This window comes from Corvus brachyrhynchos, unplaced genomic scaffold (assembly GCF_000691975.1).
Source record: "Corvus brachyrhynchos isolate BGI_N302 unplaced genomic scaffold, ASM69197v1 scaffold961, whole genome shotgun sequence".
In the NCBI taxonomy this organism is placed as follows: Eukaryota; Metazoa; Chordata; class Aves; order Passeriformes; family Corvidae; genus Corvus; species Corvus brachyrhynchos.
The window spans coordinates 24,281-51,513 of NW_008236008.1; the positions used below are offsets into that span (position 1 = coordinate 24,281).

Genomic DNA, 27,233 nt, shown 5'->3' on the forward strand with positions numbered 1-27,233 from the left:
CCTGCTGAAATTTTCAGTAGTAGTCCACTTCGCAGCATTTCTGTGCATGTGTCTGTGATGTTGGACCCCTAAAATTGAGTGGAAAGAGATTAATCTTTTAGTGAGAACTGAAGCACTTTGCATCCAGTAAGGAAAAGTTTCTTATAGAAACTCACAAGTATAACGATTCTCTGGAAAGACTAAAAATACAAATCATGGTAATTTATTGCATTGTAATTATGTAATAATCTGTAATGATGCTTAATACCAGCTTTGTGAATAGATACGGTTTAATCACGAAAGTTTCCAGATTATATTACTTTCATGCAGAGACCTCTCCTGAAAATCAAGCCAACTTTATCCAGTAAGTCTTATCCTCAGCAACTTTATTCAGACATGTGTGAAAATCGGGTTTCACAAGACATAATCTATGCCATGATGAAATTGGAAGCTGAAGCAACCTGGGACTTGAACATCATTAAGGGTATATACTTCTACACTAGATTAAGCTAAACACAAAAATCAAAAAAGGAGCAAGATACAAAATTTGGGCAAAGCTAACAGTGGCATGTGCAGCTAGGACTGTCCAGTATACTTCCTCCTAACCTACTCCAAAGGTGTCAGAATTTTGGTAAGGTTTAGATGTTTGGGATGAAACTTCCCATGCCTCATTTTTGCTTCAAGATAGATCATTCGTGTGCAAAGGCAGCAGGCATTTTCATAAAAGTTGATGAAAGAGAAGTAACTTTAACAAAGAAAAATATTTATATGAAAAATTCATGGCAGTTCTATGTCTTGTAATGAGCAGTTTACCACCCAAGAAAGCCTACCTTGAATTCCGAGGTGTATTTTGCTAGTCTGAAAAATCATGCTCCTGTAGGACAGAGCTGCTGTCCCTGTGCTATATGCATCCAGACACACAATCCTATTGATAATTTTATTTTATATTGTGCTGCCTGCATCAAGCATACACCATGGGTTTGAAGAGTTTCCTGCTTGAAGAAATCAAATCAGCTTGGAAAACCTGCAGAAGCCAAGACTCTCCTGTCCTCTACACATGTTCTGAATGGTTTACGCATGTGATAGCTGCAGTTACTTCCTGTTCTTGATTTAACCACAGTAGTCCAAAGAAAAATGGATTCAATTAAGAGCCAAGAAGCGATCACGCATTCTGCTCTCACAGTTCTTCATCCTACTTTTCATCCTTTGTATGTCACAGCTGTGAATATTGAGCAATAGCTCAGACTGTCCTAAGGAGAATGCAGTCTGTTTACAGAGATAAGTGAGATTGCACAACCATCACACTGCAACACAATTCAGGTCTCTTAGTAAAGCCACTTCGGGATCTACATTAACTAACCACTCCTGCTTCCACTCAGGATCAAGTGATCAAACAAGCCAAGATGAATGTCATCTATAGCCACTACAGCATATTTCCCTTCCTAAGACAGCATTGGCACCAGCATGCTAATTTTACAGTTTTTTTCAAAATCACACACTTAAACATCTTAAAAGCACACTTGGTGATATAATTTAGGCAAATGCTTGTTGACCACAATTACAGAAAAGCGGGTAACTTTTTTCTATTCCATTTCATTGCTTTCGTGTATTAAAACGAGTAAACAGTATCTTATTCTGTGTTTCAAATTTGCTGGTATAGTACTTACTAAGAATTAGCATTTTAAAAGGTTGGATAATCTTAAAGGGTCTTGGTTTGTTTTTACAGAAAACTTCAACTTTGCAGAGAAATGTTATCTTTTTGTAAGGATGCCCAAAAAAATCAGCTTAAGGCTTCAAAATTGTACTAGAAGTTTCAGGTTTCTACAAAAGGATGGGGTTTTTTAATAGAAAGGGTTTTATAAAAAAATTTTGTCTTTTCTTATTGAAGAATTTCATTTTCAGTATAGAAAAATACAACCCTTCCCAACAGTCCTAACAAGATCTGCTACTGTGCCAGCATCATGTCAAAAAATAACACATTTACTATATATTTTAAGTATCTATAAATCAGGCTACCTAACTTATTTACAATTGCTTCATTCATGATTCAAGCTCAATGTGACAGTATGGCAGTCACGGCCACCTGTATCACATTACTACTACTTTCCTAATGTTATCCTCCTAATTTTCTTCACTTTCTAGTATAAACTGCTAGGTGATGAAAACAACGTTCTAGAGATACTTTTTTCCCTTGGAGACATTTCATCCAAAGAGTGAACAGTGTTAATGTCACTTATCAGATACCTTCTGACAAGATCACAACCCATGCTGGTGAGACCGCAGGTCAGTGAATTTTGTTAGTGCTGTTTTATTGGCTGAAGTCCAAGGGAATAAGAAAACAGGATCAGAAGTCACATCTTGCTGTCCTACATAACACTGCTAGTGCAGAAAAATCTCATCACTCCCTTGCCTGTGTAATACTTAGGGTTTGCCTGTTCCTAGACTTTGGATGGGCACAGAGCTGAAATGGAGAAAAAAAAGAAGGGCATACTAGGGGAAAGCACTGCTGTTTCTACATCTGGGGTGAGCACTGCTCTCCACCACACCCCTTCGATACGAAAAACATGCCTGAAGAAGGATGAAGCAGAGAGCACACACAAGCACTGCCATATCCACCAAGGGGACAACCATATTAAGCTCTCATGAAAGATGAAGCTACACCTTAAACCCTCCCATGGGTTCTCAGCAGAAACACCAAGCTACAGTTGATATCCAGCCCAGCAGGACAATTCACTTATCCAGCTCCAAGCTGTCCCTCTCATGGGGGAAGGCTCAATGCTGCAGTAGCATACGAGGGGTCATCCTTGTCCCAGAAGCAGGTGAGGCTTTCTGCTGCACAGCTAAAACTGAACTACACTACCTACAATATTGTTGGGACAAGTATTATCAGAACTTTCTGACACAAACACGTTTTCATTAAGTGTTTGCACTGAAACTACCACAGGAATTTCCAATATGAGCAACTTGAACCTGAAATGCAATTTGCTATTTCAAAGATTTCACAGACACTTATACTCAGTGCTTGTAAGAGAAGATGATAGCGTTGTGTTGGGATCCCTCCCCCCGCCATGTGGTCCGGGGAGAGGGGCCCTGAGGGGACACACGGGGTTTCCCTGCCCCTGCTCAGCCTCGTTCCCATTGGTTGGTTTGTGTTCCCTGCGCGGGCAGAAGGACCCTTGGTCCCGTGACTGGAACAGTTCCTCGGCAGAGCCCCGGCCATGCGGCTGGAGAAATAAACATCTCTGAAACATCTAGCAAGAATCGGTCCATATATATTTCTTTTCCACTGGCCTCGTTGTCTGATACGTGTGTTGCAACATCCCCACTTTAACAGAGTTGCTCAACCTAAATGTAAAATCACTACTACTATGCTATTCATGCTTCTATACATTTAAAGTACCTGCAAGTAGAAATCATGGGCTATTTTCAGTGAAACCAGTGTTTTTGTAATCTGTCAATTTGAAAATGCCCTGTATTGTAGAAACAAACCTATTTTAATCATCTTCCAAGAAATTATATAAATAATTCAGTTGGGGAAAAAATGACCTGCAAAGCAGGCTTATACTGTGAATCTAGACTAGTTTTGCCTCCCTGTATCCTACTGGGTCGCTAAAGACTGTACAGCAATCCTCTCCTGTGGGTAACACCAGGACCAAAGACTCTGAGCCTTTTGAAGATCGCTGGTGTGGAAATTAAAAGCCCATAAAATCTTGGAGCCTGCAGGCTATTTAGGTATAACTGGCTTCTGATAACCTTTGGCTGCCAGTCAGACACCTATCATTCCAACTACAGAAGCAGTTGAGGCGAGTGGTCTGAAATGTGGGCTACCATGACCATATCGAAAAATAAAAGCACAGCAAGGAGAGAGACTATACACAAGAAATTTAAAACAAAACCTCCTTCATCCTCATTTCATTAAATATCCCTCTTTGATATTAAAAAATTATTTTTATTACCTTGACATGAAAAGCAGCATTGGTTGGTATTTTTTCTTACAAAAAAAGGTACTTATCAGTATATTCTGGGCAAATTTCCATCAAATAGAGAGGTTTGACTATACTGAGTCAGTGGCAAGCATGTTAATAGTGGTAAGTCAGAAATTACAGACTAATACTAACTTACTCTTCTGTACTTGCACATGGACATAGGAAACAAATAAAACGTGAAAGTGCTAGAAATTCCAGAGTTTAAAACAGAAATCTCCAGTAAAATATTACTTGGTGATATGTTGGAATGGAAAAGCACAGAATACCCCATGCTACTGTCACTAAATTGGCCTATGACTCAGATTGGGTTGTTCAGCTTGCAGCTTACAACAAATGCAACAATTTTACTTTTTCTTCTCTCACTGAAACATCCACACAAATTTTACTGAAAGACTCCTTCAGCTGCTGAGCCATTCTCCAGCTGAGACAGCCACCTACACAAGTTCTGAACTCAGGCCAATAAATTTAACCACTGAGGAAATTAAGCGAGAAAGTAATTATATTGAAAATCATCTTTCTTGAAACAGATGTTCCATTTTTTCCATGAATCTGTATTTTTATCATAATAAACACAAGCTTCATTTTATGACACTTAAGTACAGGAATTCAAGTCATGCTTTGATCAAATTCTAAAAATAGTCTTTATTTTTTTCCCTTTCCTTCCAGTTGGGGCCAAGCAATGTGCTAAGCATTTCCTTCTGGAAGGAAATCTCCAACAAGTTTGCCTCTTTATTTTCAGCAATGCAGAAAACCAGATGTTTATTTAATTAAATCCTCTCTCAAACATTGCATTCAGGAACTTTTTTTTTTTTTTTTTTTTTTGTAGTTGTTGTTGGGAATCATTCAAAATACTGTTAGCTCTAACACATGCTATGGAATTCTTACCATTTCAAGGACTAACCTTATACTATGTCTGAAAAAGATGCTTATATTAAGATCAAGGCAATTTTGCCAGATTGTGAACCCTGTGGTTGCCATATGATATCAAACCCGATCAGCTAAAATACAATAAACACCATGTAACTCTACTGGAAACATCCGATTCTAAGACAATGGCACTCTTTCAGAGTTCAAGCACAGGTGAAATCCTGAAATGAAATCTAGGAAGAGGGGAGGTGAAAAAAAAGCCAAAAAAACAACCCACCAAGGTTGGTAGGAAATTACTTAGTTACAGTGTAGAGAATACATTCTGAGCACAGAGAGAATAAGTCTGTTTCAAAGGCTTATGTCCATACTGTTATCATTCCTTCTTTATTTTTACCTCTTCTCATTAACACATTTCCAAAAGCAACCATATTTCCTACCAGATGTTTTCCCAAGAATTCAGAAGAAACAATGCAGGAAAGTGGATTCCCTGTTCAGAGGTAGGTTTGAGAACAGTAAGTTCTTAACCAACTTATATGACTAATAATGCATTGAGTTAATAATACTGTAACTTTATACTTGAGTGTGTTCATTAAGATGGATTTGACAAATATCTATGCCTCAGACATTGGAAGCAAGTAGAAGAATTTTAATCACTGTAGCGCAGCAGAAAATTTAATTGAAAAGTTTAAAATAATAGAAGGAGTAAAATGGTGATAGGCAATAAGGGTTATTTAGCAAATTTCCTTGCCATGTATTTAGCAACATAAGCATTTAACTTGCTATTGCTTCTATCATGAGGTTATCACACAAGCATTTCCAATGCATTTAAATGTTCAGATACACTAACCTTTCCAAGTTACTGCTGATGACAGCAACTTCAAGCTAATTACAAGAAGAAAGACATTTTCACCTAGTCTAAAGAAACAGCTGTTAAGTGATGTCAACTAGACCTCCTCTCAATTCCAACATTTAGAAGTTTACTTTGTATTAGTCCTTTCTTTTTAAAAATCCTACAAACAATACAATGGCATTTGTTTTGAATTTTTTTATTTTATTTTATTTCAGACTGAGAGTTAAAAATAAGGGCAAAGTTTTGTCTGAATGTGGACCAGCAATTATATCACTTTTCTACTGGCTAAAATTCCTTCTCATGAGCACAGTGAATTTCAGTAGAATTTCATAGTGACCATCCTGTACTAAAAGATTACAATGCACTGAGCTCCAGCATGAGATGATTTGCCAGAAATGGAAAAGCAGTTCTTGAAAATGCTGCTAAACAAGGAAAGAATACCTGAAGCGAAACATTTCAAATCACACAATGCACTGAAGAAAGGAAGAATTTTGATTAAAGTAAAACTAGTCACTTAATCCACATTTAGAATGAACCAAATCTTCCCACACTACTCAATTAACAACAAACATACAAAGGTCTGCAAAAGTCCACTGATCAGGAGATTTCACATGGAGCATACAGGAAATAATTATGTGGTGTCATGGGTAGTATTTAGGGGGGTCTTTGTTCAGATCTATGCTCCTTTCAAATAATGGCTTGTTCTGCTAAATCATACTGGAGGGCAGGGGAAAGCTAAATCCACTACTGCAGAACCAGAGCATATCCTTAGGCACAGCAAGTTCAAGAAACAGCAGGTACAGCAGAATCAGGAGGTGAAGGGAGGGAACAGAGCCATGCAGAAACTATTTCTTACTTCTGCTTTTTTATCTATTACTACAAATATTTACTTAAAAGTTGTCTGTTCTAGTCAACATTCTAATTGTTATTTGTCAGACATCGTGGGGAACTCTGTCAGTTAAAGTTCAGACAGGTCTGTCTCAAGGCTTTCTCTGCTTCAGTGTCCCATCAGTGTCCCCAACCCTTTCCTTCCTCAGCACCATACAAAGGAAATTTCCCACTATATAGTCTGAGACATGATCTTTCAGCTACCAGACTAACATACAGCAAATACATTTTTCCTGCTACATCTCCCAGTCTGCAAGCCTTCCACAAAGCTTAAAGAGATGAAACCTCTTCCTCTAGTTCTTATGCAGATTTCTCAGGAAGAGTAGCAGCATATTTGAGCAAAGTATTCAAAAAAGCAAAGAACAACTTCCATGTTGAAATCTGCCTCTTAAAAAAAACTGTGTTGGGTTTTTTTGAAGTCAGTTTTGAATATGTTTACACTGTTTGCTTTTTATGTCTTTCATTGAAACTTCCACCCCAGTGCACACAGCTCAGACATGTCAATACAAAACACTTAAGGCAATTTAAAGATACACTCTTATCTGCACCTATCTTTCCATATGAACTAATTATAGTGCTCAAGGTAATTCAAAAGGAAGATTTTGCTGCTACAACTACTTGATCTTGTTGTTTTCTTGAGAAAAGGGTGGCTCTTCTGGTTACTACTTAAAACTCTAACTCAGAACTAGATTTATGGTTACTTCATAAAACTTGGAGCATTAAAGCTCTTCCATTTGCAAACTATTAAAAAGCCCCACAACTCTCACACAGATTCCATTGCATATGTTTACATTAGTTCAGGTCACCCAATATTAAGAGACTACCTACAAGCTGACAAAAACTTACAGACTCAATGCTAAGCCAATAATAAACAACAAACAAATTTTTTCCAGACAAAGTGCTGCTAGGCCAGCATAAGACAGCAGTAAAATCAAATCAGCATTTAAATTAGGATTTTTAGATGTGTATGTGTGCACAGATATATGTTAATACAAACACTAAATAAAAATCCTTCTTCCTTGAAGTCTGCTATTTTATACAGCACCGCTCAGTCATGGACAACATAATTTACAGAGTAGATCTCAAAAGCTGTGATTTCACAAAACCGAGGACTTGATAGAACCTCAGGATCTCAAAAACATACTTATTGAAAACTATTACCCCCTCCTCAACATAGAAAGCAACAAATCCTATGACAGTACCTCCCATCCTTCAACATGAGACTGCCATTCTTCCAAAAACTCTAATTTTTCCATTTGTCTCTTGGCCTCATTTATGTTGGAACAGACAGCTTTCATGGCCTGGAGAGCTTCCATTAGGGCTGCATAGTCACTGTGCTTCCTTGGAGTCCGCTTCAGTAATTCCTATTTAGACATAGAAAAGGAAAAAATAAATGGAAAAAAAAGAAAAGAAAATAAAAGGAAAAAACAAACTAGTCTTTGATCTCTAAAGGTTCATTATAGGAGACTTAAACAAAACCAGCATACAAAAAGAAAGTAGCCAGTGTTTTACTAAGTAGAAAAGTAGTAACCCCTCTAACATTGTGTCCTAGTAGAACACTAAAACTCAAGAGTAATTAATTTCTAGCAATAAATAACCATCATGACTTAGGAAGAAGTTTGCACTTCAGCCACTTTCTCCCCCAACAATGTTTCTCCATGTTAAGCTTTGGGGTTTGGGTTTGTTTGTTTGTTTGTTTTTTATATTCTGCAGGATGCAACTGTTCAAGAGCAAGAATAACAATTCTGCTTAAAAATACACCAGTTCACCCATGTCAAAATTAACACCTGCCTTTCCACAACTCAGGGCAGAAATCACAGGTTCCTTTAGTTCCACACTATTGTTTGAACCCATGCAATGCAGCAAAGCACTGAACAATAGCTCAGGTGACTCACTGATTTCAGATGGTGCTGGCAGCCGTGCTGATAAACGAAAGTGGAGTCACCAGCATTTGTTTGAGATTTCCCATCTCAAACTACCAACTACCCATTTACAGCTGGGCTGGCTGAGAACAGCCCTCAGTGAATACCCTGCAAAACCCTAACCCTGCTGCCACCACACCCTGTATTTAAATTTACTTAATGTACTCCTTTCATTACTCTACAGTAATTCATTAGTCATTTTTCCCTGTTTTAGCTGTATGTCTTTCAAAAAATAGAATAGAAAAATAATTTCAAAATAGACCAAGGGAACTGTAAAGCCACAGCTATCTGGGATGACTCATACCTCATTGTAATGATTATATTTTTAATTTGCTTTAAAAACTTTTATTCTAATGTATTTCTTTTTAGATTTTTTATGTCATATGCCTCACAACTAGCAATCTTGCAGATCAAAGCTCACACATGCATTGTGAAAATTACTGTCCAATAATTGTGCTTCAGGTAGCTTTTAGAGCAGAGTCTGCTCTGGCTTTCCTCTCACAATTTAGAACTATAAGCAATACTAGACCTTAATTTGTTAAGCAAAAATTTGCTTAAAATATTTACTTTCTTGTATTTTATTTCCTAACATGGTAAATTACAAATTCAGAGGTTTAAATATCTAACATTTATCACCACATTTAACATTTTTCATTGATTTAAGGTGTCACAATATGATAAGAATAAACATATAAATGTACATAAAAACATTTACAGCACTTTACTGTTACTCTACAGCTTTTCTTATGAAAAAAAAATCATTAATATTTTTCATTTTCAGTTTGTTGATGATAAATTAACACCATCAAAGTATGTCACCAACAAACTCTGCTATCCCAAGCATTTTAAGCAAAGACATGGTCAAACCCAGCTGAAATTAGGCTCATTAAACTCTCCCAAATGGCTCACTTCTGTCCAACAATGGACAGGCAACCTTACAACTAGAAGCAGAACAGAGCTAATCATCTCAATCCAGCCAAGATCCTCAGTTCTTTTAATACTGATGTCAGAAGGCTTGCCACCAGCTTTAATGAGAGCAAGTCTGGGCGCAATACCTTAATAAAGAGATAATTCACTGTGTAGAAAGATTTTTTTTGGAGTTCGGACACATGCTTAGCAACCAGTCTTACATAGGAAGCAGTAAGCCCTCAATAAAAATCTTGTAAGTACCTTCAAAAGAAGGGGATACTTGCATATTCTCTGTATTGGCGTTACTAGATATCCCTCCAAGGGTACATCTGTGTTCTTGCGTCCTCCAAGGAGCATGCAATTCTGGAGTGGGAACAGGTTCACAAATTATTGAAAAATCCCAAGAAAATTATCAGAAATAAAGACAAGGGCATAGGTATACAGCAATGTTTGGATAAAGTATACATAGACTATGCAAATACATATATACATAAAAGGAGGGAGGTTTGCAAGACTGTCAAAAGAACACATACACAGGCAAGGAAATCATGCACATGACAAGGAAGTCATCATGCAGGCCTCTCGCCTAAGCACCTTCTTCATCCAGTCTGATGAAGAAAAGGACTTTTTCCTAAAGTTTGAAACTAAAAGACAGTAAATAAAATTCTCAGAATATGCTTTCAGACGTCAACAAACAAAAATAAAAATATTTCAGGGTGACCACTATAGCTGTTGTTTCTAAAATGTGTTTTTAGTATTAAGTAGTATCAAAGATGGTTTGAATCTTTGAGCATGGCCATCCTAATACACACCTCAAAAAAAACCTGTTCTTTTTTCATGCTTCTATATTTAAATTTGATGTGCAATGAATAAAATATCCTTAAGTCATGGGCAAAAGGCTATTAAATAGCTTCAACAAGACATCCAATTCAGAAGTAGAGAGTAAATTCAATATTGGGTAGAAGTACCCAATAAAAGCAGCTGAGAGAGAGAAAAGAATATGGGCTTTTGGGGATAAGAAAACATGCAAAGGACATCACAGCAAATATTTGGAATTGCTGGAATTAAGTGTTAGTACATAAAGACCTAAAGTAATGATGACAATTATTTTATGGAGACATCAGAGGGAATTGTGATGCAATGGTATGAGATAATCTCAGCTTCAAAGAACAAGTTGTCTAAACTGAGGACACTAAACAAAAGTTGTTTAAGGCAGCCAGATGGGATGTCGACACAGGCCACAGATCTGGATGTGGACTGTTGATGGAACAGAGGCTATACAACTGGGTGGCCACCCAACACACATATAACCAGTGCTGCTATGGGGATCTCCACATCCACCCTGTACTCATGGTTAACCAACTTCTGTCTTATCCTAAAGGATACTTTATCCTAAAGGATCTCACTTAACCTGTCAACACAAAAGCTTTACTGATAAAGACCAAGTAAGATAATGGCAATGCAGATATAGTTACTATAACAACTGTCTCTATACTCAAAGGCTCAAAAGTCTGGTTTCGGCTCCCAGTTATTGATAGATAACCACAATTCTAATGACCTGGACCCTTTGGTATGCCCAGAAGGCTTTGACTGTGCTTTCAAATCATACAGTCAGATGTCTTGTTCTCTACATTAGACTGCTGCCACTTAATCCTACAAATCTATGAGGAACCCAAACCAGATGTGAAAGCCTTCTGCATGTGCCCATGAGTATGTAACACTGACACATCATGAACTGCCACAACTGCACGCTTGGCTTCCTTTCTCACAAAACAAGCTCTTTGCAATCTTTCTCCAGAGTATTTTGCTTTTTGTCTCTGTAGTCAGCATTCACCCTTCCTTTTTGAGTCTGGCCTTGCTGCTCCCAATACAAGGACCACGTGTATGAAGCTCCTCAGTCTGGGACAAGGTGAAGGATACTGTGTCAACCACCAAGGAAAAATAGGACAACTTTGAAGCAGTTTTTAACTATGAATATACATTTCTGAATACGAGATTCTTAGCAAAAAGGCAGATGGTGCCTCATGTTACCCAGTATCTCCCACAATAACAATATTCCCACACTGCTCATTAACTTGGCTGTAAGTAAGTGCAGCTGGAGAGTCAGATCTGGTATCTTTCAAAACATCTGGGAGCCGCAACAGGACAACTTCCCCAAGAACTCTGTCCAGCAGTAGTGAAACCCTACTGCATGCTAAAAATAATAATGAAATTTTAAAAAGCCTTTTTATACTGTCAGCGTTGGCAGAATCTTTTTCTCTCAAACACATCTGTGATACTTTGCTGATAGGGTAATTTGCTCTCCAGTCCCAAAACGTAATGATCAAATCTGATCACTCCAAAATTTGATAGCATATCCATGGACACCTCCTCAGGTATTTAAGTTCCAATATAGTAGGCTACATATTTCAAAGCTGACCTTTTTACCACAGGACACCATGGAGGAAACACAAAAATCATTCCATACTGAATCCTTCTTTTAACAACTAATGTCAACTATTAGCAAGCTCAACATTAACACGGAAATTGGTTTTGCTGTTGAAAAACCATAAGGACTATCATACTTAACATTTTCAAACCCCTGCTTACTTGTCTTATAAAGTGAAAGATTACTTGTGGGGCTACTCCTTTCAACCTTAGATTAAGTCAGTATCTAAGTTTAAGATGGCTACTCTATGATCCTTAACAAAAGATTTTTGTCTGCAACAGCTCTGGCTACAGTACCAGAATGTGAGCCTTACCTTCAGAGGTTCTGCTGAGTCCTTCAGCTGCTTTCTGTAATTCCTTTCCCTATCCCTCCTCATCTACTTAATCCTGTTCTTTGTCCTTTCTAGAGATTCACACCCTTGTCTCCCAGCCAGCATGTTCAAGGCACACTGCCTAATGCTGTATTATCCACAGATCCAGGTGCAGCCATGAAAATACCATTTACACACCCCCTTCCTCTGGAAAAACCACCCCCAGCTAAAACTGTCTGCTAACCACTTGCAGGTGTGCCTGTACTTGTTACATGGTGGAGGTGACAGTGCTAACAATTCACTAGCCCATCAAAAAATACAAAGTTAGAACACCAGTTCAAAGTTTATTTACCAAAAGAAACGTCCGCACTGTTCTTATTTTGTTCAGGTCGAGAAGAACCTTCTGTGCCTTCTCGTGGTTACTACAGTATTCATCATAGATACGGAATTTCTCTTTCTGCAGAAACAAAAAGAGACACTGTTTTCCACTTGTCATTTTGATTTTCTTTTAATTAATAAAACATGGAATTAACACTTTGCGAAGCTGAATAGCTAATACAGCCTTCATTCTAGAAAGTCAGCTCTTCTTCATACATTTATTATTTGAGGTCTAGCCTCAAATTATGAACAGTCTGGAAGCACCACTTGGGAATTTCAAACATAGATTCATAGAATAGAAGGTTGAAGGGGATCCCCAAGGATCATCTGGTCCAACCTTTCTTGGCAAAAGCACAGTCTAGACAAGATGACCCAGAACCCTGTCCAGTCTCATCTTGAGTGAGCCCAATGTTGACAAATCCACCACTTCCCTGGGGAGATTATTCCAATGGCTGATTGTTCTCACTGTGAAATTTTTTTCTCTTGTGTCCAACTGGAATTTCCCCAGGAGAAACTTGTGCCCATTACCCCTCATATCATCCATGTGACTCTGTAAAATGGGAGTCTCCATCTTTGTAGACACCCTTTAAATACTGGAACATAGTGATAAAGTCTCCAGTAAGCCTTTTTTTCTCAAGTCTGAACAAACCCAGTTCTCTCAGGCGGCCACAGGCTCTTCTCTTAACCCTGTCCAGACTGTCCACATCTCTTTTGTATAGCAGGGACTGCAACTGAACACAGAATTCCAGCGGTGGCCTAACAAGCGCTGAGCAGACAATGATAATGACTTCTTTATCTCTGCTGGTGATGCCCTTGCTGATGCAACCCATCATCCCCTTGGCTTTATTTTTTTTTGTCACAGCAGCCCACTGTTCACTCATATTGAGCTGGTGGTCCACCAGGACACTGAGGTCCCTTCCCACAGAGCTGATCCCCAGCTAGGTAGATCCCAGCCTGTGATGCACTCCTGGATTATGTTCTCCCAGGTGCAAGACCTCATATTTCTCTTTGTTGAAATTCATAAGGTTTAGCTGAAATATTTCTACCACAGAGCTACCATAAACACACAGGATAAAAACATACATGAAGAAAATGCAAAACGAGTGGCTAATTTGCTGACATTATTAACCAATTTGTCTGCAAACAGTTATTTTCAAATATGATCCATTTTTCTGCAGAGCTAAAAACTGATGTTACTCAACTTCTGTGAATTGTTTCCACTAACCCTTAATAGATTTTTCCTCCCACAATGAATAGTCAAAGATTTAACAAACAAACAAATGGGACTCTAACCACAGATAACAGTGAAACCTAGACTTTTTGTTAGGTCTACAACTGAAAGTAAACTAATTTATTCTCATTTTGTATGTAACAGTAACATCCCTGTTTTGCTCCAACAGGAAAAAATAATACTCCTAGAAACCAATTACTACAGGACACAAAATAGCTTCACAATCCAGAACCATGGAGGTATTTTATCCAGTATATGCAACTCTTTATTAAATATTCACATTTTTCCGTAGCTCTAAGGGGGAATAAAAGGATAGTACTACTTTTGTTGTTGCGTGCAACCTTGTACCTCCATCTAATGCATAGGCACAGCTTCACCCAAGTTGCAGGGCTCAGTTTGCCAGCCTGAGCTAATTTGGTGAATATAGAAATGATGAAACAACAAAAGTTTGTCATTTAATATGTTCTTTCTTCACTCTCCTCCCATCTACTTTTTGGGGGTTTTTTTGACATGATGGTAACCAAGAGATGAACTTCAAAGTACTCTTCATTATGCAATCAAGTCATATTTAGTCTTCATGACTAGGTACACTTATCACCATGACAGTAATTAATAAAGGAGAAAAATAAAAGAAAGACATGAGAAAAAGGCTGAAATAAAAGATAGCATACATAATTCAGAAAGCAGGTTCCAACTTCATGCTGTGCATTAGGTTCTGGCTGTAAACAATCCTCCACAAGGGACAGGAAGTTTTTGTGAACTGCAAGAATATCTTCAATATTTGAAAACAACATCTGCAAAAGAATAAAACATACATAAGTGAAACATCAGATACAAAACAGAAGAAAAATGTAATCAGGAGACTAACCTTAACTGTCTCTTCTGTGACATTTTTATCCACTTTGGCTGCAGCACATTGGATCATTCGGTGAAGAAAAGCCTGCATGAAACAAGACAAATGAGGAAACATTTCAGGAAGACTTGAACAACTTTTGCCATGTTATGCTTTAATTTGTTTCCCAAACTGGATATAGAGCCACATCAGAATATTATTCAGAACCCAAAACAAGCATTTATAAAGCATTTAGTAGTCGTGTTGTTCTAACATGATAGAAAAACCTATCTACATAGTGGTAAAAAGAGTAAAATATTAATGAAGCTGAGAAACTGAACATTCTCTTGAAGTACCACTTCCACCCTGCACTCATATTACAATCAAGCAAGAGGGAAATGTATTAATTTTCAAAATCTCACTCCATTACTTTACAAATTGAGTATAAGACAAGCCAAAATAAGCTGCTAATTTCCAAATTAAACTAATCAGGAGATACTATCATGTCATGTAACTTCTACCGTAGCAACCAAAAGTCAGATTTCAGATGTATTATTAATCAAATTTATTTTAAAGTAAATTGGCTTAGAGAACAGTCAGCTGCACCTGGTTTTGCTTAATGAAAACTCTTCCTTCTTCCCTCCCCAAGAACCTAAACTCCAGGGATCAAATGAGAAGTTAGTAATACCACCAATGAAATACCAAAACGGTAAGTTTTCTTTTAGCTTACATTCAAGGACTGGAGACAAAAAGAATTAAGTAATAAATAATAAAGTAATAAATTAAGTAAAAAAAGGAATAAGTAATTCCTAAAGAAACAAATATCTCAAGTACAAAGAACAGAATTAATTTTTATTAATTCATCTCATTACAAAGATATTGGTATGTTCTAAAAAATGTCTACACACTGTAGACTAAAATCGTACAGTGATAATTCTTGACACAGACATGCATATTCTTCAGTCATTAAAACCTGGCACCACAAGTGCACAAATGTCATGTCTTTCATAACCATTTAGCTCTGAGTAACTGTGCATTGTACACTGTACATGAGCTCATCTAAATTCTGGCGTGGTGCAAATTCCATAAAAGAGGCAATAAATAACCCCTGTGTGGAAAGACAGCAGTCACAGCAACCCTTTTTGCCCTCTGCTGGGACTTAAACATTTTCATTCCCAAGCAGTGCTCCTTTCTCTGCTGAAGAGGACTCTGTAACTAGCATTACACATTTTTATTACTTAAGAGTCAAATCTAGTTATCCAGGACATAAACCGAATTAAGTTTGGAATACTGCCAGAACACAGTATGTTTCCTATCGCTCTCTACAATGATGTAGATTTTCTAGTTCATTAAACCTGTCTTTTTCCTGACTATTTCTGCTTTCTTTTTAATGTTTTACTGGTGATAAAAAAATGTGATTAACTCATTTGCAGCAGTTAACTGATGGTGGACGACAGCCCTTTATATCATTCCTTGCTATGAATATCCCCAGGGGTTATGGCAAATTTGCTGTGTGCATTATCTGTACAACCAATCACACAAAGAGTGAAAGCCTGCATGACTCTTAGTTAAATTTTGGAAGTTTACCCTAAGCCATGCAACACCATTAAATATGCTTTAGAATCAAAGAGGAAAAAAGAATTATAAGACCTCTGAAACTCACATCTATTTTTACCATCTGTAACTTCTCTTTGCTCACATTATTTCCCCATAGACCAAACATACTGCTCATCTGCACTCATCTCAGAAGATCTTCATTTCCTGTAATTGTGAAGGAAGGTGAACATTAAGCTGGCTGATGGTGAAACTGAGAAGGAATTGAGAGATGAGGCATTAGTTATTCCCAAGTGATTCAAGACACTAGATGGGAGTTATGAGGTCAAGAAGAGAATATATCAGCTGCAATAAACAGTTGTCCAAGCAGCACTGTCCCAGACATCACAACTGCAGAGGTTATCAGAAAATAAATCCAGGAAAATCCAAACTTCTGCAGAACCCAGACACAAACCACTAATTAGGCCTGGGACAACTTCAGTCCCTTCCTGCAACTTTGTGCAAGCCCATGCAATATTTTGCTGTACTCTTTCTGCAGGAGTAGTGTAATCATGAGGCCAGTTTTTCTCTAAGATTTGTCACCTGTTCATAGAATCATAGAATGACCTGGGTTGGAAGGGACCTTAAAGACCATCTGGTCCCAGTCCCCCTGCCATGGACAGGGACACCTCCCTAGATCAGGTTGCTCAGAGTTCCATTGTTGTCTCTATCAATGCAGATTTGCTTCCTGAAAAAAACCGTAACACCATGTCTCAAAAATCAATGCATGTGACAATTTGAATTTTTCAAGCGCTTACATGAAGTTCTACAAAGCTGCACATACTGCAAAATAATTGGAATAATCTCACATTTTCTAGAAGAGTAGTGTTAAGAGAATTCAGGGGAGTGCAGGTAGGGATGGAGGTCTCTACCTCCATTCATGTGCCACCAAGACCAATCTCCGGCAGACTTCCCCTGCTGTGGAGTGAGTAATGCAAAGCACTGATGAAACCCAGGTTTCCAAGATGTAAATCCCCTTAGCAGCTCCCTTCCTGGAGCACAGAGTCACCACAGGCTCCACAAACATAACACCTCTGCACTAGTACTTTGCTAGGGAGAATGGACAACCATCATCAGGCAGGAGGATGGAGAAGTAACTGCTTTTTTTACAGTGTAAAATAACCTCAATCCAGCACTGCAACTATGAAAAGACTAATGTCCCTGAACTTGCATGAACATACAGGTCTCAGAGAGGGCTGACTACTCAAAAAATCTTCAGAATTACTTAAGCATCAACCGAGGACAACCATGAGCATTTCTGCAAAAATTAGTAAACAGAGAAAAAGCAGGTAATTTGCAGACACAACAGTAAGGAGATCCCCAGCACAGAAATTACAGACTTTAAAAGTAAAATATATAAGGATGGGCAGAAACTAAAAAAATTATATAAGCTTTTGAAGATACACTGAATGAACTATTATTAACCATAGAAAATAATATACCTGTTAAATAAAAGTAGAATGGAAATCTCAGCCAATTTACAATTCACTAAGGAACTGGACTCACACAAAAAAATAAAAACACTGAACCAAGAAGTCAGAAACTCCTCTAAAATAACACTGAGTTGCTTCTAAAACTTCTACCATTACTTCAAGTATGAGACCTCAAGTCCAGACTCATTACTGAGCACCACATTATATGAAGGAGCAAAGCAATTGCAAACTGCAAGGACGCAGTGGAATAGATCCTGCTCCTGGACTGAACAAACAGCTATAGGAATCAATTGTTATACATGATTCCCATGCTTACAAAAAAACAACAAAAATCACCAAACTGAAAAATCAGTTCAAACTTAATACAATTTCATCAAACATACATGTCAGTAAATCATGACTCATCTTTGTTTACTGGAGTATACATTACATCTTGCTGAGGTTACTTCAATATTCATCTACATTAGTGTAGAAGCTTCATAGCACTACGACACAGAGAATAACAAACATCTCAGCGCACTCCAGGATCCCAGACCAATGGCACCTAGACAAGGATCCTCAACTTTCTCAAAACTTTTCAAGTGGATTCCAGAGTCTCCCTTAGCTTCCTTTCAGTTCTTAGTTTTCTCAAGTAACAGGAAAGACATTTGGCAAAAACAGAATGTAATTCTCCAGATTTTCACCTTGTGCCACCAGCATTCTATCCACCTTGCTATAGTATAGGGATTCAACCCTGCAGCACAGCAAATGGCGATTCCTGGCACTCTCTGCCAGCTGGACTTTTGATAATTTCTCTTTTAAGAGAGCTCCACGCAACATTTCAGAGCAGCAACTTGGCTGGGTGCCATAAAGAGCAGCCTAAATTTTAAAGATCAAATGAAGAGCAAATATAGAAGAGGATGTTTGTTACCTATATTAAAAAACCCATCCAGTTTTGTTTGCCAATTTTTAGAACTGTTTATGGAAAACTCTGTCACTCCAGGACTATCCTTGAGTCACTCAGAGTGCCACAGTCCCTGCCTCCACGAAGTTTGGCTTTCAAACTACAAACCTAAACTTTCTAAAGCATCCTTCTGGAAACTTCGTTAACACAAAATGGCATCTGCATGACCTGCTTTGGAGAAGAAATGTCTCAAAATGCTGATAAAATTCTAAATATGAAGAATCACCTTGTAAGAAATTTTATGATCTTTACAAGTCTGACAAACTTGCAAACCAGAACATGGTGTTCCAACTAAGTCCTTTGAACAGGGGAGCAACTACATATGAAATACATAAGATAACAGCTTAGTGCTGAAGTTTTCTGCCTCCATTCAGCTCCTATTGGGAACATAAATGCCTCTATTTTTGGCTATGACTCAGGGTCCCTGTACCGTGGTGGTACAGAGAACAGTAATTCACCTCTACCTTTGAGAAATGTGATAAAGAATCATATGGAGATGATTCCATGCTAATAATATCAATGAAGATTATTACACGTTTTTCATATTACCTGCAAACTGTTACATACTTTCTGTACTATTCCCTGTTCTAATTCTTTTACCCTTTGCCTGACATTGCAGTAATACAATAGAGAAAGCAATGGGCGTGAAAATTAAAACATAAAGCATTGAAAATCCAAATTCAAAGAATTATAAAAGAATTTTTTCATTATAACAGATAAGTACTAATGTTTTTGCCTGTCTGCTGATCAGCTGCCATTTTGTGAGGCAGCATTTTTTTACAGAGAACATACACTAGGTTCCTGTTATGGGGATTTTGACTTCTGGTCTTATCAAAATAAGAGTACCATTGTTTGTTGTTTGGTGGCGGTTTTTTTCTTGATGGTTGCTCTGTGTGTTGTTGAAAAAAATCAAAACAAAAACCTACCACTGCTAGAGATAGCACAAGGAGCTGCCAACAGCACAAATGACTTCTCTGACATCTGGAATGAAATCAGGGAAAACAAAGAACTCTGCCTGCAGAAGACTCCAGGGCACAAAGATTTTTTTGCCTTCTTTACAGATAAAAAGTCCAGCAATTATGTCAAAGCTCCTGGATCACAAAATATATGTAAACTAGCTTTCTGAAAGCAATAATCCGACTTAGTATTAAGCCTAAAAATAAATATTGGGTTTTATCTGAAAAAAAGAATTTTTAAATAGTTACTTATTTATCCCCTCAGAATTCTTTTAACAGTGTTTCTACCCTTAAATCTACACTGTCATAAACAAAACCAAGGTGGACTGCAAAAAACATACGTGTTTTTAATAAGGTGATTTCCTGCACATTTTTACTTCAGGAAAACTAGTTCAACTGAAGGGCCCAACTTATCATAAAGACTGCTGAATAAAGCTAGCTAGCTGTTATGCACATTAAAATTGAATAGAATTTGATTTTGCACAGTGTAAAGATAAAATCCTATAAAATAAGCCCCAATAAGGAAATGTTCATATTTTTACACAAACTTTTTGTGTCTATGATAATAGCCTCATCTTCACAAATTTAGAAACACAAATCTAAAATACTTGTAGCGTCTTTTTTCTCTCTTTACATTTTCAGTGTAACTATAGGCATCTGGATGATGGAAAATATTTTGGTCTTTTCACAATATTCCAAATGATCCTAGAGAGAACATGGAGATCTATCCTTGGGAAGAAAACTGCTATCATAGCTGACTAGCCTATAGTGGCTAATTCAGCTCACAGGCATCAAGGTAGTATTTAGCACAGCAGTTTTGCACACTCGAATTAATGCACATCAGGTTCCAAGTCCCAGAAGAACACCAAGCCAGTTTTGTTGAAACACTTTTCTTTGATTTTGACACAAGGAGGCAAAACAAAAAAATCAATAGAGAAGACTCCAGCAGCAATAGCAGCTGTGGCAAACACTGTGTTCTTACCCTCCTCTTCCCATTAACCTGTGCCAGCAGCAGTGCCAGTAGCTGCTCAGGCTGGCTTCTGCTACTGAACAAAAGACTCTTCTTCTCTCTCCAGTGATTCACCAGCTGAGGCACCACCTGTTTCTCCCATCTTGCCTGCAGGACTGGATGAATCATAACCAGCAGCGAGAGCATCAGCCAAGGTCAGATACATTCCTTCTCCCTGCTGTACCTAGAGCTACTTTCAAAGCTGGCTTCATATTCTGATGCCTGTAAGTACAGGGGAATTGATGGACAACATCTGCAATGTTTTCCATTCTAGTGGTAATTTCTTTTCACAACTTACCAAACAATCCACTTCTCCATTCATCTGATCCTAAGGGGCATCAGTCTGCCTGAAACAGTATCCCTGACTTCTTTCCTTAAAGTAAACACGAATTCGTAAGTACACACACACATACAGAAATGACTGCTTTGAAGAAATATATATCTTCATAATCTTCTCATACATGATGAATATGATGACACATTTTGGGATAATCTTAACCCACACTCCATCATGTATAATTTTTTTTTTCTCTATCATATCAGAAAGCTTCTTCTAAGAGTAGAGCAAAAAAACCCTTCCTCATCCTCTTCTGTATCTCAATCACCATTTCTGCATTTCGTGGTCACTGAAAATATTTTTCAACTTTTTACTGCGCATCTTGCTCTTTCTTTCATGCCCTGTGAGACTTCTAAGTCAGTTCCCTCCTTTGATGAGGAAATGCCCCCTAAACTCATGTTCCCCACCTCTAAAATCACCTGAGCTTTCACTTTTGATCCCTTCCTTCCTTTCAGCTCCACTACAGATGAAAGTAAGAGATTTATAGTTAAAGTCCAGTTCCACACAGCCAGGCAGGAAGTCCAATGTCTCCACCCTCTTCCTTGTACTGAAGCCATTCTCAAATAGATTTAGTACAACCTTTTCCTGGCCCAGTTCAGAAGACACCCATTCATTTTCTTCCCTGATGTCAAGAATCCTGTCACCCATATCTAGTATCCTTATTTTGGGAACCTGTTCTTCTGAGGACTAGCTAAATTCTTTCTGGTCCACAGAAGTTTGGTTGATGAGTAACGATGGAGGCACTCGCACGCTCGCTAAGATCATTCCAAATCTCACCAAGCCAGAGGCCAGATGTCTGGCTGGTTCACACACGCTGCTGTGATCTGATGCCACACGCAGAAAACTGCTAGAAGATCACCTACATTTTTGCTTAATTAAAATACAGTTGAACCAGAGCTTTAGCAAAAGGCCATACACTGGCATAAGTAATGTATCCCCACCTGCAAGATGAGCAGAAGGCAGTATGTCTAATATTTTTTGCCAAATATTTTATGTAACATGGGTTGCTGCTTACCAAGACTTTATCCCATTAAAAACACAAACAGGTTAGATTCCATTCTCAGCATCATCAAGAGAGGTTCTGGAAGGCAAAAAAAGGGATTTGCCTGACCCCTGTGAATTTCTGAACAGTCTGCTGGGATTGCAACAAACAAACTAACCAAACAAGAGGCATGCATATCAATAAACAAAATACTTCCAGCATGCCAAGACTCCTCTTAACTGTATTTTGAAGAATTTTTGAAGGAAATGATACTCTGTATTAAAAAACATTCACATGTATGTGGAATTCCCTGTGGCAATACATCATATGGTCCTGTTGATGCATGTTATTAAGTGAATAATGTACTGCTAATCACACAACTGATCCTGTATCATTCAAGTTGGAATGGAAAAGAAATGACGTCCACCATTACAGCTTGCCTCTCATAAAAGTCAGCAGTTTCCTGAACTTACAGAACACTAGGTTCTCATTAGGAAATCTCAGTGATTTCAGCTCTGTCAACTATCACCAAACCAAAACAAGAATCTAGGAAACCTCAGAACAAATGTACATCTGGAAGTAACAGTATGTTCCCACTATATTGCAATCATAATTAGAAAAGAATTCATATGTTTGAAACCTTTATACTTCATACTATAGTTTCTGCTTCTTTTATGCAAACATATCTTCTTATTCTATTCAATTTGGAAAAAATCTTGAATTTTCATTTAATTTTGATCCACAAACTAATTATTTTCCCTTTTTGCTTTAGTTGGAGAACACCAATTAAGAAGAATTCAACATTTCCAAAATATTTTTGAGACAACTCTTTAATTCTACACATCAAATTTTATTTCTATTAGCAAATCAGTAATTTCAGAAAGTGTGAAAGATGAGAAACACATGGAAGGACAAGATGAGAAACACATTTGTCACCAGTCGCCGCTCCAAAAAATTTTTTTAGATTTTCTGATTCAATTTGAGAAATAATAGGTAGAAATCTAAAAAAATATTGCAAGAAAGTCCTCTGTTCGTTGTCTATATCTTTCTAAAGTACATTAACATGTTTGAAGAAAAGTTTGAATCAAAAATACCCACCAGAATAAAGAGAGCCATAATCTTTATCACTCATTATGAGGAGGAAACCTGAAATAACATATCACATCTCCACTTTCAGAATTTAAATTTAAATATTAATTCCTATTGCATCTGAATAAGGGAGGAAAGTTGACTCAGCACCAATGAAAACAAATTATTTGGTCCTTCATTATTAAGGTAGCTTATTAAAAAAAAAAAACAACAAACAAACAAACAATTTTACCTATAAACTGAGAAAACTTGAAACTACTGACAGGCAATCATAATGGAAGCCCACCAACCCCTTTTTACATGCTCAGTTTTCAACACAGCAAATACTTTTTTTTTTCTAACATTGGAATGCACAGTCCTTAATTATGAATTTGTTTAATTTTTAATATGGCTAGATGCTAATTAGGAATTAGAATGCTTGAGAGTTCTACAATTTTTATTTTCAGAGTTGTATAAATAAAATGTACTCTCAAATACCATTCAGTGCCAATTCTGGCTGCCATTTGTACTTGCACACTGGTGCCAAGAAAAACACGATGGAGGGAAGAATATGAAACAGCAGTTTTCTTACTCAATTTCAATTCTTTGCAAAGCCTGCAGGGAAGCTGTGGTGAGTACAGAACTTCTATAAAGTGCTCTCTCCTGATCACAGAAGGAAAAGCTGAAACATCCCATTTAAGGTCTTTCCCAATCAGTAGCAATCAGAATGCTTCCCTACATAAGGAAACTTATATCTCAGATAATTCCTATTGCTATTGCTTTAAATAATTCCTATTATCTAAATTTAAACATTTAGATAGACTCACATGCAACAATGCCTCAGTTCATGCAACCATCATTTAATAAACACTGCAGTATGTTTTAAGTATTTCATGTTTTTCAGTTTGAACCAGAACTTTTATTTATTATACAAATAATAAAATAAATAAAGGAGAAAACTACTCGTTTCTGAAAATTAGATGTAAATATTAGTTGTCTTCATTCAAAAAAGAATACAATAACAAAAATTTAAATTATTTAACACACAGCTTCATAAAAACAAAAGCTTGCTATATGTCTCTATTGCCTGCCCTGAACTGGTCTCATGAATTTCCATCTGCCTATATGGTTTTGAGTCAATTTCCATGGAAAAGTAATCATTAATAATATTTTTTTAGACTGTATTTGATTCACAGGATGCTACAACTGTGCAAATTCAAAGAATAGTTCATCTTTTATTTTTTTATTGGCTTGATATGGTAAAAAAAATTAGCTAAAAATTAGCTCTCTTTTTTATTTATGCTCTACATAAAGGAAATATCTACACATCTACATCTGTACATCCACTGAACATTAATTACACCACAGGATATTTACATGCTAATCACCATTTACATCCATCGAAGAGGTTCCATATCTTGAAGGATACAATGATCACCAAGGACATGATATTAGAAAACTAAACAGAGCATCTTAACATCCAGAAGAGACCTGTAGGTGTAAAGCCAAAACATTTGAATTTATCCACATTAGCTGGATTGCCTTACTGTCAAAAAAAATTCCTAATTCCAAGAAATATGGACCAGGATTCTACATGAATGCTAGGGAGAAATAACCCCTCACTCACAGGTTATCCCTCTCTCACTGATCCTTTCTTTTCCTCTTTTGCTAGTCAAGCACAGGCTCCTTCTTTTGTCTTATGTAGGTCTGTGCCCTGTCTTTGGCTTTGATGAGTTCCCAGCATAATTGCACAACACACTTCTCTGTCTGTGAAGCATGTGTTCCTCAGGAACTCAGACTGCATGTCTGTTCTTGCCCTTTTCATTAGTTTTTATAGGGAAACAGAAGACAAAACCTGATTAAAATATCATTTTCTTTGCCTTCTTAATGACATTTTTTGTTCAAATGCTGGGACCCTAAGATGAGACCGCTCATTATTACCTTTACCTGAAATAAGAGCCTCATTGTTTTAGGCTGTAATCAAAAGCTTTAAATAATCTTCTGGTTGAAGCTGAGAGAATCAGGGATTTTTTTTAGATATAAACCTGTAAAAATAGCACAAGAAGACTGTCACTCTCAGTCAGTCCATGGGGACAGCCTGTAGGGCCACTGTTTAAATTAAAAAGAGAATATTCAGCAGTCACAGCATCATGGAAATCACCCTCCTCACCAAACCACCTGCACCATAACTGCAGACAAGCACAAACAGAGCACACTGGTGGCAGATGCCATCTGTTAATACTCAACCAGAGTTTGACAGCACTGAATACCACTCATACCAGGACACACTGCTGTTTACCAAAACACCCACGTTGATTCCACAGACTGAAGTCTCACTGAGTCTTTCCACATAAGGTTACACAAGGATCTGGAACATTTTTTTTATTAATAATTTTTATTTCATTCATGAATTTGCTGTGAGCAACATACTTTCAGTTCCTATTCTCCAAAGTAAAAAAAGAATTGTCTAAACAATTCAAAGTTCCAGATACCAGATTTCTAAGAACAACACAAAGGAACAATGGTGTTAGTGGTACTGGGAAATCAAGAAACCATAAATAAATACCAAGTATTGTTTTCCAGCATCTTTAGTAGTTCTGGATCGTACAGTCTATGCTTCCTCTGGATGAGGAAATGACGCCTCTGCAGGTTTTCCTTGTGTCCATAATAGACTGCTATAACTTGCCATATGGGGGCCAGCCAAAGTCATTGCACTTGCAGACAGTGAGCCATGCAGAGGCTCATCTGTTGGGCAATGATAAAAGCTACTGCGATCACAGACTCATTTCTTGACTACAAGATGCTGCCTCTCCACTAGGAAGCCTGATTTACCCTTTTTAAGGAACAGGTTATGGGTGGCACAACCCATCTTAGCCGTGGCAGTACATGAATGTACTGGTAGAGATGGCTTGGAAATGAAGGCAAAATAGCTTCAGGAGCAGATCCACGGCTATAGAGTAGCTTTAGGAAGAGACCCAACATCAAGTTTGAAAGTCTTCAGTCTCTACATGTTTCTATCAGGAGATAGAAGCATCTTCATCTTTCTTCTTCCCTTAGATCCTGCTTGTAGGAATGATCAGCAGCAGGGAGGAAAGCAAGCAGTGAGGTCAGTGCAAGATGCTCTCGACTAACACTATTCCAGATGTTCAGTTTTCACAATTATATCAAAACATAAGGAAGAAAAACTTGCAGGAAGATAGGTTCACTTTAAATTATGAAGCACAAGCCTAGAAGAGTAATTAATACTTCACACATACAGATGAAGCAGACACTACACTAACAGGATGAAATTCTATCAGAAGGAAGAAAAAAGAAAAGCAGATTGCTTGGTCTTTCAGGCTTTATCTTACTTTCACCAAACTGCCTGTTAAAAATTACTAATTGCTAAACTTTGATTTTTTCCAGCAGCATGTGAAAGAAACTGGGATAAGAACAGAGGGAGGTTGCCAAATACACAGTTAGAAACTTTCCACAGGCTTTTTTTAGAAGAAACGGAGTTTCATTTCAAAATATTTTTCTAGCCTTTTCTACTGTGAAGACTGCAGTGCAATAATTTACAGAATGGATGCTATCTCTATAGATAAACAAAACCATCATTCACAAGGGATTTGACCTTAACCTTCTGTCCTAAAATAGTATGGCCAATTACATAGCAGCAGCAGCCCACATCCTTAAAATATCTTTGACTGAATTATGGAACTAAGTGCTAGTCTTGACTTTTCAAGTTTGCTACAGACTGCAACTAACTAAAATAATAAATATACAACTAAAACAGACAGCTACGTTTGTCAGAAAATAAATTCCAGCAACTAAATGGTGAAGCAGAAGTATGTACTGTTGAATTCACTGCTCTTGTTAAAAAGAAGAGCTCGAAAAAATGCACAACTGGACTTATCAACTTACATCAACCTGAGCAATAAACTAAAACCTTCCAGGAAGTTTATCATCCTGTTTGCTGACTATAATTTGGCTTGTTTTGTTTTGATACTGTTTTCCTGTTCCTTCCACTCATGTCCTCCAAATCACTGGAAGCACTGCGAAAGCACTGGAACCTCACTGCCCACACTCCAAACACTTATCCAGCCCATACGCTTAATGTTATGGGCAGAAACAGCTTCCTATCTTCCCGCAAATCTGAAAGAAAGAGCAAAACTGTGGTTCATTTGGCTAGAGAGAGGTAACAAAAACATATGTCAAAAAGTATCCTAAATATATTGGGCATTTACTGAGCAAACCTAGTGCAAACATTTAGGTAACAGTCTGATACATTTTCATTTAAAGAGAAAATCACTTTGGGTCCAACAAACAAAAAGATTTAATGTTTATAAGAAG

At 37.5% G+C, this 27,233-nt stretch overlaps 1 protein-coding gene across 2 annotated transcripts in view; it reads right to left on the reverse strand.

Annotated features, from left to right (window-relative positions):
* The window catches only part of LOC103614155 (phosphatidylinositol 3,4,5-trisphosphate-dependent Rac exchanger 2 protein), an 83,322-nt gene that overhangs the window by 23,629 nt on the left and 32,460 nt on the right, over positions 1–27,233 (reverse strand). The window contains exons 1-7 of one of the 2 annotated variants that reach the window (XM_017730962.1): positions 16,244–16,336; positions 14,617–14,688; positions 14,420–14,542; positions 12,492–12,596; positions 9,663–9,764; positions 7,773–7,934; positions 1–68 (exon numbers count right to left, since the gene is read on the reverse strand). In XM_017730962.1, the coding sequence (XP_017586451.1) occupies positions 1–68; positions 7,773–7,934; positions 9,663–9,764; positions 12,492–12,596; positions 14,420–14,542; positions 14,617–14,688; positions 16,244–16,312 (701 nt within the window). In that variant the 5' untranslated portion in view covers positions 16,313–16,336. Of the gene's footprint in view, positions 69–7,772; positions 7,935–9,662; positions 9,765–12,491; positions 12,597–14,419; positions 14,543–14,616; positions 14,694–16,243; positions 16,337–27,233 lie in introns of those variants that run through there. The other variant, XM_017730966.1, reaches the window with a different exon arrangement.